Genomic DNA, 12822 nt, shown 5'->3' on the forward strand with positions numbered 1-12822 from the left:
ACTCCGTTGGGTCAGGCCCCAGGCAGGGGGCAACCAATCACCTCCCTCTCTGATTTAAAACTCCAGAGCTATTCTATTCAGTCCTTTTTCATTTATGGGTTATTAGTCAATCTGATTAAAAGCATTTGTCGCCTGCCTGGAGACCCAGATTGGTTTAGTGCTTAAGGCAGCAGACTAGAAACTGAGGGACTGTGAGTTCTAGTCCCATTTTAGCCATGCAAACTGGCTGGGTGACTTTGTGCCAATCGCCCGGAGACAGTGAGTTCTAGTTCCTCCTTAGCCATGCAAGCTGGCTGGTTGACTTTGGGCCAATTGCCAGGAGACAGTGAGTTCTAGTCCCACTTTAGCCATGCAAGCTGGCTGGGTGACTTTGCGCCAATCGCCAGGAGACAGTGAGTTCTAGTCCCGCCTAAGCCATGAAAGTGAACTGAATAACTTTAGGCCAATCGCCAGGAGACAGTGAGTTCTAGTCCCACTTTAGCCATGCCAGCTGGCTGGTTGTCCTTGGGCCAGTCTCTCAGCCAAGCAAACCCCACGCTCTCTAGCACCAATGATGTTACCTCGTTGGGTCGTGAAACGTCTGGAAGCGAACCACCAAGCTCAGAGCGCACGAAGGACATCCTAGTTCTGAGCTACAGATACCTTCTTCTATTGAAGTCTTTTAAAATGTGCCTTTTCCCCCCTCTTCCCTCCTCCCCGACCCCTTTTCTACAGCTGCTTCTGTGCCAATGCCTTCTTACCCAAGCATGGGCTCTGGAACCTCTTCTAGCAGTTCCTCCACTTCTCACTTAGCATCACCTCCTGTGAGTATATTCAGCAGTTCCCTCCCCCCACAGACCTTTAGGACAGGGATGGCGAATCTTTTTCGGACCGAATGCAGATGTGCAATGTCAACTCCTAAAGTTGTCATTCTGAGGAAATGGGGGGGGGGGAAGCACATTCCTCGCATGTTTTCAGCTATAGTGGGATCTCAGATTACTGCAGCAGGCTTGGGAAGGATGCACCTCATTGGGAAATGTGATTTATGACACAGACTGAGGGGAGGGAAGGAACAGGGGCAAAGTTCAGCCATAATTCAAATGAGGCTCAGATCTGACTGCGGAAAGATCTTGCCAAATGGTGCTCCTGATAAATGACTCATTTGCTTTTGAAGTTTGGTTCGAGGCTCATGAATCAATTAGGGCATTTTTTGGGAAACCTGACATTCAAATGCATGCGTGCATGCCCGAACCCCCAAAGTGCAATGGGCGCACAGCCCCCCTGCATGCGCCCCACTCCCTGCGCATACATGCAGGCCCCTTGCATGTGCCACCCCTCACATGCACGCATGTCCCCCCTGTACATGCGTGCACCCCCGTGTATGTCCACACACCCCCTTGCAGATGCCCCACGCATGCACGCAGACCCACGCATGCGCCCCGCACATATGTGGCAGAGACCTGATAACCACCTGGCTAGTATGAGGTACGCACACATGCACGGTGGAGCTGAACTAGGGTGACAGCTCACGTGCCCCCAGAGAGGGCATTGTGTACCACCGGGTGGCTGATGTGCAAAAGGTTCACCATCACGGCTTTAGGACTTGAAGTACGCTAAACTCACCATGCACCCTGCAGCATGCACCAGTGACATTTCTAATGTACCTGAAGGGTGTGTGTGTGTGTATCCAAAACTAGGCACTGTGGCCGACTGTGACAGGAAATGCTTTTTACAATTACCGTATTTTTCAGACTATAAGATGATTTTGAAGAGGTAAAAAATGTTTTGCACTCTGCAGGCCTCGTTTTTTGTTTTTTGTTTTAAAAAGGCATGCATAGCTTTGGGAGGCTCTTGGAGTGCACCTGGGGGCTGGAGGGGGGGGCAAATACGAGCAAAGATGGCCCTTTTTTTTGCTCGTTATTGCCCTCCCCAATCCCCAGGGGCACTCTGGAAGCCTCCTAAAGGCTATGCACATCCATTTTTGTGAAAGGGGCGGGGTTTCAGTAGGTCAAAAATGCTGTATTCAGTCTATAGGACCCTCCCAGATTTTCACCCTCTTTTTTGAGGGAAAAAGGTGCATCTTTTTTTTTCTTTTTTTTTAAAAATTGTTTTAATTAAACAAAAAACACACACAAAAACACTCTTCATTACATCTTCCAGAAAGCATGTTGATTGGTTACAAATAAATTTCGTGCGTTACTGCAATCATTCTTTATACTTCATTCATATTGAATTGTACGTTTTAAATCAGAAACCTTTATACCCTCAATATACCATCATTCTCATTTAACTCTATTTGTTTAAACGTGCTTTTGTCTGGAATCATTTATATTTATATTATAATAAATCTAGACAAAAATTTATTGCTAGAATTTATAAGTACCCCGGAGAGATTACATCTTTATAACAAAATCTAAACAACAACAAAAAAATATTAATGAAATTAGTAAAGAAAAAAAAGGTGCATCTTATACTCTGAAAAATACGGTAGCAAAGCATTGGCAGCGACGACTAACATTCCTTGTCCAACAATGTGTTTTTTTTTTCAACCTGTATCTCCTCCTCTTTTCCCTGAGAAGTCGCTTGGTGAGATGCCCCATCTCCAGGAGAAGACCCCAGCCTTCCCACAGCCGGGCTCCCCAGCTTTCCTCCACCGGTCTAAGGAATCGGCGGGAAGCAGCAGCAAAAATTCATCCTGCGACACCGATGACTTTGTGATGGTGCCAGCCCAGTTTACAAGTAAGAGGAGTTTGATGCCAAAGCCCCGGGGGGAACTTGAGTGGAACACGAGTGGTAGAGAAACGGTGCATTTTGGAACATCGGTGTTGTCACCTAAGCTTCCCCAAAAAGCACGAAGCAGATTCCTGGTCCCAACAGCATCCCCCCCCCTTTTTTTGTGTGTGTGCTTTTGTTTATATTTAATTTTTTTTATTTTAAACACACAAATACAACGACATAGACTACATTTATACAACATGCCAGACCTTCGGAAGGGGAGGTAATAAAGAAGATATTACACAGTGCAGAAATGAATAGGTTGTCATTGAGAATAAAGGATAAAGAGGAATCAGGGTACTAATAGGACACGGGGGCGATTTTATGAGTGGCTTGAAAAAAAGATATCAGTAGAAAGAAAAAGGAACAAAACATGAAATAAGTATCTCAGACGACACGTGATTAAAACAGCGGGAGGGGAAATAAGAAAATATCAAAATGAGATTCACGGACAGATCTTCGTACTCCTGAAACGAATCTAACAACCGAACGAACAAATTGTTTCCTGCAAAAGCCCACTCCCCTTTCGCTCCTCTTTTATTTCCTATGGGGGGGGCAATCACCTTCCACCTGTGGCTTTACTCCCAAGTCGACCCCAATTTCTGAGTTGTTCTTTTCTTCTGGCAGCTCTGCGCATGCGCACACTGGGAACAGGCTCCAGCTGTTCCTCTGCCTCACTGATGTCTAGCTCCGAAGGCAGCTGGTCACTGCCAGGCAGCCTCGGCCCTGTCTCTGCCTCTATGCAGAGCCCTTGTCCGAGCCTTCCTCAGCCTCCAGGACTGGCCCATGCTCCTCCCCAACCCTCCTCACTGTCCGACTCGGCTGCCAGCTCAACTGGAGCCCACAGTTTTTCGGGCTCAAATTCAACAGAAGCTGCTCAACTCCCGAACTCAAGATAGACCTCTTGATCATAAGCCAGGATAAAACCACCACCAGAGTCTGATGGCTCCCCATATAAAGCAGAAATATTTTTTCCCCCTAGGGCGGATTAATTACTTTCTGTTATTTTTTCCTCCCCCATGGTTAGAAGGATGTTTAACTTTCTGTTTCTCTGCCTTGGAGCTTCGTAGCTGATCAGCTGTTTAAAGAAACCTCCTTCTGCCTTCAAAAATTCTTTGTTATGGGTGTATCTGTGCACAGTTTTGCAAGGTGGATATAAACATGCATTGTTTTTTTTTTTTAAAGCAAAATTCCTTTTTCTTTTTTCCTTTTTTGATTTTAGGCGATATCGCTACAGAAGTTGCCGGAGGCAAACTGATCCAGGACAGTCTGATGGGAAGTGGGTAAGGTGGAAAAACAAAAATCGCTTTTAGTTTTGTTCTTGCGGGGCAATTTGATTGTAATGAGCTAAAGATTCAATGTCTCCTGACTGGTGTGTCAGCCGTTTTTGGAACAGAATAAACAAACCACCCATTTGGCGTCCCTAAAATAAACAACTAAAGGAAGATTTTAACATTCAGTAAAGATTTTCTAGTAGTACCAACAGATGCTTCTGCTTTGAAATCTGAAGTCCAAGATGACGCTTTTGTGATTTCTGTATAGTTTTAAAGTTTTATGAAGACCGTCATATCTTAATATCTTCTCAATCAAGTGTTCTCCAGATTCATTGAGACGTACAACTCTCAGAATCTCTGACTATTCCACCAGCAAGATTGGCAAAGATGTTTAAAGACAAGCCAGCTAAATGTTGGAAATGGCACCAGATACCTGGGTCATATTACCATATGGGGTGGACATGTATAGAAGCCAAAAAATACTGGACAAAAATGCATACTTGGTTGGAGAAGAGGATACAACAATTAGGGCATCAATTTGAATCAATTTGAAACCCGAAATATTTTTGCTGGGGATTTTACCAGAAACTTCTAGTAAAGAAAATGTATATCTGATTATTCATGTGATAACTAGCAGCTAGAATTGTATTTGCACAAAATTGGAAAAGTGAAGAGATTCCCACGGAGGAGAACGTGATTAGGAAAATATTAGAATGTGCAGAAATGAATATGTTAACAGTTGCCATTAAAGAGAAGGAACAAACTGAATATTATATTATATGGGAAGTATTCTTACCAATGGCTAGAGAATAAATATGAAAGTTGGAAATGGAAGTCGATTAGTGAAATATAGAAAATATATCAATAGAATTAAATAAGAAGAGGATTCTTACAGTATTAGACATGTTATGTGTATCAGTATTAAGAGTAGATAAATAATGAATATGGATGTACATTTTAATTGTTATTGTGCAAGACATTTGTATGCAGATGACACACTGTTTAATGGAAGATGGATTGTTTGTATTAAAATAAAATTACACGCGCGCACGCACACACACAAAAGAAACCTCCAACTGTTGATGGAGTTGGTTGGTAACCATCACCTCTCTGGTGTAAATGCATTAGTGATTCGTGTTTTCTTCTGTCCTTGGACTTCTGTAGGAGCTCCCTGGTGACTTCTGCTGACTTGGAAAGCCAAGGAAGGACTCCATCTCCTTCTCCTCCATACAGCAATTCTCCCAGCCCATCCGGGTAAGACAGAATCTGAGATGGTATTCCTCACCCTCCCGACGAAAACCATAAGATAGTGCCCTGTCTTGTCCACCCCATTTACGCTAGCATGGGATGTCCTATCCTGGTTCTTGGTCTCATTTGTAGCCAGAGAAATAGGAAGCGAAGTTCTGTGAACTTCCACAGGAGAAGAAATAGTCCTCCTTTCTCAAGGACAGGGCCATTCCTTGCTCTGGAGGGATCATCCTTTTGGTGAAAGCCACTTGGCATAAGATGTTCCCTCCTGGATCATTTCTGGGGATGGAGTGGGAAGGCGAGAGGTTGCAGATGGTTAGAAAGTGAATGGTCCAGAATATTGCCCTGCCACCTTATCCTCTAAGGAAGGACAAGATCCTGGAAATCAATCCAAGAAAATGTCTTCAACCTGTTTCCCCTTGAAAAACTATTTCAAGTTGACTTTCCTCAACCAGAATGACCCTGAGGGTAGATTTAAAGTGAGGTCTGCTTAGATCTTCTCCAGCTATTGGAGAACAACTACACTACATGAGACATTGCACTAAGCAAAACATTGGTTTAAGGCTTAGTCTAAAGCCAAAACATCTGAAGAACGGTTGCAGAAACTGGGTATGTCTAGTTTAATGAAAAGAAGGACTAAAGGTGACATGATAGCAGTCTTCCAATATCAGGTTGCCAGAAAGAAGAGGGGAGTCAAGCTATTCTCCAAAGCATCTGAAGGCAGGATAAGAACCAATGGGTGGAAACTAATCAAGCAGAAGAGAAGCAACTTAGAACTAAGGAGGAATTTCCTGAAAGTGAGAACAATTAATCAGTGGAACAGCTTGCCTCCAGAAGTTGTGAATGCTCCAACACTGGAAGTTTTAAAGAAGATGTTGGATAACCGTTTGTCTGAAGTGGTGTAGGGTTTACTGCCTAAGCAGGGGGTTGGATTAGAAGACCTCCAAGGTCCCTTCCAATGCTGTTATTCTATACTTGTTTTAATGGGTGAACGGGGCCTCTAAAATTTGCTCAACAAGCTGGGATTAAAGCAAACCACAGTTTAAGGCGACAGGACGCTCTGCAGAACTTTTCTCCTTCATCCTCCCCATGCCCAGGGAGTTCAGTAGTCCTGGCTTTGCTGTAACCATCACTTGTCTATCTTCTGTCTCTGTCTCTTCACAGGCGATCCAGCCAATTTTCACCCAGCACTAGACCTGGACAATCAATACCCATTCCAGTCCCTACACAGATCCAAAATTACCGCCGGATTGAGCAGAATCTTCAATCCCCCAATCAATATACTTTGCCACGGTGAGTATTGGGCTGTTAGGGAGGTGGACTCTGATTTAACCTCTTTGCCAGCGATGGGGTGATGCAATGTGGGGAGAAGGTGGGTTTCCAGGAGGGAGGGAATGCATTCCAGGGGACTAAGAGGCAACTCAGCCTGGATGTTATGTGTTGGAGAAAGAGTGAAAGGAGCTCCTCCCTAATAGCTCCCGGAGTATATTATTATATAGAGGCAGATAGTTTTGAGTGTTCAGCCTGGCAAGATTCTGTCTATAGGTGTGAAACAATAAAGAAGCTTGGAAGGATTGTTATGTGTCATTCTTGGTTTGGGGCCTGATTGGCAGTTATATGACTATGAAATAGGTAGGTAGGTATTTAGGTAGGTAGGTAGGTAGGTAGGTAGGTAGATAGATAGATGATAGATAGATAGATAGATAGATAGATGATAGATAGATAGATGATAGATAGATAGATGATAGATAGATAGATAAGAACTTAGCAATAGCACTTAGATTTATATACTGCTTTACATCCTTCTCTAAGTGGTTTACAGAGTCAGCCTCTTGCCCCCAATAATTTGGGTTTTCATTTTTCTGACCTTGGAAGGATGGAAGGCTGAGTCAACCTTGAGCCAATCAGGATCGAAGTGCTGGCAATAGGCAGTCAGCCAAATCAACTTGCAATGCTGCATTCTAACCACTTTGCAACCATGGCTCATGGATGGATGGATGGATAGATGGATAGGTTGATGATGGACAATAGATTATAGATATACGATAGATAGAAAGATATATGGAGGGATGGATAGATGGATGATAGAATATAGATGGGCGATAGATAGAAGACAGAGATTTGATAGATAGATAGATAGATGATAGATAGATAGATAGATAGATAGATAGATAGATAGATAGATAGATAATAGAATATAGATGGAAGATAGATAGAAGACAGGGATTTGATAGATAGATGATAGATGTATATGGATGGATAGATAGATTAGATGATAGATAGATAGATGATAGATAGATAGATAGATAGATAGATAGATAGATAGATAGATAGATAGATGAGATGATAGATGATGGATGGATAGATAGATAGATAGATAGATAGATAGATAGATAGATAGATAGATAGATCTACAGGCAGGCAGGCAGGCAGAGGGATGGAGGAATGGAAGGAGAGATGGACAGTTAGACAGGGATAGAGGGACAGACAGACAGAGAGTAAACACAGTGTGATGGGATGTAGTCTGGATTCCCAAGAGGACTTAGAGGCAACTCAGATTGGATATTATCTGTGAGGGAAAGAAGCTGAAGGCAGCCTCTCCCTAACAGTTCCCAAAGTATATTCTGGAGACAGATATAGAGTCCTCAGTCTGGCAAGATTCTGTCTATAGGTGGGAAATAATTCAAAAAAACCTCAGCTTGGCACCATGTTTCATTCTAGCTTTTGGGCCCGAAAGATTCACGCAACTACAGGATTGTCAGAAGAGGCTTAAAAATATGGACCAGGTCAAACTTGGTGCATTATTTTGCAAGCTCTTAAAACTCTTTGAAGTTTAATTTGAGTGTCTGACTTTTGATGAGACATAGCTGTGAACCAGAGCCTAATTTCAACTTTGTGGGTAGTGTCAGGATGAGAATTTAAAACTGGCTTCTTTTCACTTTGGGGTTTGCCCTGAACAGCCAATGCAATTAAGGTTGATGCAATTAAACCAAACAAATGGATGCAATGAAAGCCAGTGAAATGATGCAATTAAACGCATGTGATTCTTCTGCCATTTTATGACATGAAAAGCTGGACTTGACCGCTCAACTTCGGAGGACATCTGGGGAACATACCGCCAAAGCTGTGCAGTGGGGGGGGGGCAGTACTCAAACAAGCCCCCAGCTTTGCATTCTGTGGGAGAATCCCAGCTGTTTGCACAAGACAAAACTCCTCTTAGTTTTGGAGCATGGACATTTCTGTTTTGCATCACCTTAAATGTGATCACCTCTTCTTGGGCTATGATTATGTGTTAGGGAACTTTGCCATGTTGGATTTTCCGGGCAGAGATGATAGATAGATAGATAGATGATAGATAGATAGATAGATAGATAGATAGATAGATAGATGATAGATAGATAGACAGACAGATAGATGATAGATAGATGATAGATAGATAGATAGATAGATAGATGATGATAGATAGATAGATAGATAGATAGATAGATAGATAGATAGATAGATGATAGATAGATAGATAGATGATAGATAGATAGATACAATGCAATGCAATGCAATGCAATAGCAGAGTTGGAAGGGACCTTGGAGGTCTTCTAGTCCAACCCCCTGCCTATGTGCATATGTCCATGACAGAGGGAAGAAGAGCAACCCCGATGATCTTCTCTGCTGTCCTCACTATTCGCTGTAGGGTCTTGCGATCCGAAACGGTGCAATTCCCAAACCAAGGTTGTGAAGATGTGTGGTGGAAGATGTGCCTTCCTCAGTTTCCTGAGAAAGTAAAGACGCTGCTGGGCCTTCCTTGTTATGGAACTACATCTATCTATCTATCTATCTATCTATCTATCTATCTATCTATCTATCTATCTATCTATCTATCTATCTATCAATCAATCAATCAATCATCTATCTATCTATCAATCATCTATCTATCATCTATCTATCTATCATCTATCTATACCTACCTACCTACCTACCTATCTATCCATACCTACCTACCTACCTACCTACATCTATCTATCTATCTATCTATCTATCTATCTATCTATCTATCTATCTATCTATCTATCTATCTATCTATCTATCTATACCTACCTACCTACCTACCTACCTACCTACCTACCTACCTACCTACCTACCTACCTGGAAAATCCAACATGGCAAAGTATGTGTGCACGTGTGTATTTATATTATTTGTTCGGGCTCACCTGCTTAGTCAGACATCTCAGCCGTTTCTCTGATGTGTCATTATCTGTAATTACACAGAACATGACAGAGCCACGCTTTTGGCATGCAGTTTTTGGATTCGGGAACCAGTCATGTTGCCCGGATGTCTGGCTTAGAGGCATAGGATGGAGCCTATTCATCTTGTGTAGGTGGCACCTTTTCATTGAGGGATGCAGCCTCTGAAAGCGAGCAGCTTCTTTGGGTTGGAAGGAAAAGATGGATGACAAGAAGCCCGCCTGTGAATTCTTTTGGGCTTTGGTTAGCCGAGGGTCTGTGTGTCTGGCAAAGGATGGAAACAGGTTGGACTTCGACAAGTCGAGTGGAAACCAATCAAGGAGAGAAGCAAATTTAGAACTGAGGAGCAATGTTTGGTCTCCTCTCTTGTCGTGGCACTTGAAGGTCAACAACGCAAGGTGGAATGGGTGATCCTCTGTCGACTCTTCTCTTCCTGCTATGCACAATCTGGAACCAACAAATTCTCTTTTCCACTAGGTCTAATCCTGTCAAACGATCTGGCAGCACGAGTCCACTTGGCTTCCTGAAAGCCAGCCCGTCCCCTCCGTTTTCGGCTGGGGAGCATGGAACAGTGCCATCCCCTAGAAGGTTCTCCTTTGGTGGTGCCAAGCCTTACACACCTTCTCCTCAAGGTAGGCTATCCAGACGGATATGTTGGACGTTGGGAGGGCTGGACAAAGACCCAAGAATCCAATGGAGCCCAGCTCATTGGTTTGATGGATTTTCATAAGGTGGGTTTTGTAGAGTTTGTTGTCCTGACACGGGGGACATCCCTTGTCTGCATGTCCCCACAAACACAAATCAGGTGTTTTGACCTCGGCTTCCCAAAAACAGGAAGCCAACGCCTCGTTCCGATAAAACCCCTTTTATTTAGTTTTAAAGTGAATTCCTCTCCAGCAAAGTCCCGATGGATGGATGGATGGAAGGAAGGAAGGAAGGAAGGAAGGGCAATAGCACTAGCAATAGCATTTAGACTTATATACCACTTCACTTGGCTTTACAGCCCTCTCTAAGCAGTTTGCAGAGTCAGCCTCTTGCCCCCCAACAATCTGGGTCCTCATTTTACCCACCTCGGAAGGAGGGAAGGTTGAGTCAGCCTTGAGCCCCAGTGAGAATTGAACTGCTGGCAGTGGGCAGTCAGCAGAATTAGCCTGCAGTACGGCATTCTAACCACTGCACCACCACAACTCTTCTCCCCCTCGGAGTGTGTGATTTCTCATCATGCTGGTTTTCCTTTTCCTGAAGTTGGAACAATTCCAGAGCAGTCAGACCAGATGATCATCCCGTGTCCTCTCGGAACTGAGTTGAGAACTCGGGTGCCCATATCAGGTACGTCTGATGTCGAATCGTTCTTTGAAACGTCTCCATCACTCCTTTTTCTGGACACTCTTATCTATCTATCTATCTATCTATCTATCTATCTATCTATCTATCTATCTATCTATCTATCTATCTATCTATCATCTCTCTGTATCTATCCACCCATCCATCATCTGTCTCTATCCATCCGTCTGTCCGTCCGTCCATCTGTCTGTCTTTCCAACTATCTCATCTATCTATCTATATCTTTTGTGTGTGTGTGTGTATGTGTCTGTTGTATTTGTGCTGATAAATAAATAAAGGGAGACTAGTATAGATCTATTTCAAGCTATTTAGCTCTCATCAGCTAGCCTTACCCTTACTGGGTATAGCTAGCTGATGAAAGCTAAATAGCTTGAAATAGATCTATACTAGTCTCCCTTTATTTATTTATCAGCACAAATACAAAACAAATGTAACAAAGGCAACATTAAAAATATGGTTTTCTGCCTGGATGGTATCCTGGAGTGAGCCAAAAGACAGAAAAGGGAAGCAGTGTGTTCCCTCCCATATTTGGGCATACCAGGGGTTGTGACACCATACACACACACACACACACACACACACTGCATTTGTGCTGATAAATAAATAAAGGGAGACTAGTATAGATCTATTTCAAGCTATTTAGCTCTCATCAGCTAGCCATACCCTTACTGGGAATCGAACCTGGGCTGTATTACATATCAGGCAGTTGCATTAGCCACTAAGCCACAGGCTCCTCCTTTATCAGCTAAGCCAGGGAAATAGGTATGTATTGTGTCACAACCCCTGGTATGCTCAAATATGGGAGGGAGCATACTGCTTCCCTTTTCTGTTTTTCGGCTCACCCTAGGAGCCATCCAGGTATAAAGCCATTTTTTTAATGTTGCATATTCTGCTCTTCACTCCCTCTTCTGTTTTATTCCTCTTCCCTTCAGATGCTTCAGGATCGGATCCTTCTGTGCGAGGACTGGGCTACCGTCTTCACAGCGCTCCCAACCTCTCCGACTTCCATTCCTGCCGGCAAAAAGTCACCAAGCAGTACTCGGATCCCCTGGTCCCCCACTTCAGCCCCATCCCAGCTGCTCAGGCCACGCGTCTACCCAGCTTTCAGTCTGGTCGGCCCCTCAGGTCTTCTCCAAAGTTCTCCGAATTCATGCAGAGGACTCCCTTGCCCACCATTTTGGGTTCTCCAACCAAGGTAGTCTACCCTTCCTCAGGGCCCCTTTGGGTGGAATTTGAAAGTTCTAAATTGAGAGGTTGTGTCAATCTAACGTGCCCCCAATCACAACCGTATGAGAGAGAGAGAGAGGGACTGGCCTGAAGTCACCCAGCTAACTTTCCTGCCTAAAGTGGAACTAGAACTCCTAGTCTCCGGGTGATTGCCACAAAGTCACCCGGCCAACTTCCTTGTCTTAAGGAAGGACTAGAACTCATGGTCTCCTGATGATTGGCCCAGGTAGTTCAGCCAGTTCTCATGCCTAAGGCAGAACTGGAACTCCCAATCTCCTGGTGATTGCCCCAAAGTCTCCCAGCCAACTTCCTTGTCTTAAGGAAGGACTAGAACTCCCAATCTCCTGGTGATTGCCCCAAAGTCACCCAGCCAACTTCCTTGTCTTAAAGAAGGACTAGAACTCCCAATCTCCTGGCGATTGCCCCAAAGTCACCCAGCCAACTTCCTTGTCTTAAGGAAGGGCTAGAACTCCCAATCTCCTGGTGATTGCCCCAAAGTCACCCAGCCAACTTCCTTGTCTTAAGGAAGGACTAGAACTCCCAAACTCCTGGTGATTGCCCCAAAGACATCCAGCCAACTTCCTTGTCTTAAGGAAGGAGTAGAACTCACGGTCTCCTGGTTTCTCATCCAGCACCTTAATCACTCCACCAAACCGGGTTTTTTTGGGAGAAGAGAACGAGGGGGTCACCTCAATCGAGCAATTATTTCGCTGCTTAGCAAATCCTCTTTGTTGTA

General features: G+C 43.9%; 1 protein-coding gene across 2 annotated transcripts in view; it reads left to right on the forward strand.

Moving 5' to 3' along the window:
* The window catches only part of ULK1 (unc-51 like autophagy activating kinase 1), an 82845-nt gene that overhangs the window by 54963 nt on the left and 15060 nt on the right, over positions 1–12822 (forward strand). For both annotated transcript variants that reach the window (XM_081966869.1, XM_081966870.1), the window contains 8 exons: positions 715–803; positions 2559–2718; positions 3977–4037; positions 5193–5282; positions 6441–6569; positions 9993–10147; positions 10761–10844; positions 11792–12054. In XM_081966869.1, the coding sequence (XP_081822995.1) occupies positions 715–803; positions 2559–2718; positions 3977–4037; positions 5193–5282; positions 6441–6569; positions 9993–10147; positions 10761–10844; positions 11792–12054 (1031 nt within the window). The remainder of the gene's footprint in view (positions 1–714; positions 804–2558; positions 2719–3976; positions 4038–5192; positions 5283–6440; positions 6570–9992; positions 10148–10760; positions 10845–11791; positions 12055–12822) is intronic.

Source organism: Natrix helvetica (assembly GCF_964273705.1).
Source record: "Natrix helvetica genome assembly, chromosome: 14".
Classification (NCBI taxonomy): Eukaryota; Metazoa; Chordata; class Lepidosauria; order Squamata; family Natricidae; genus Natrix; species Natrix helvetica.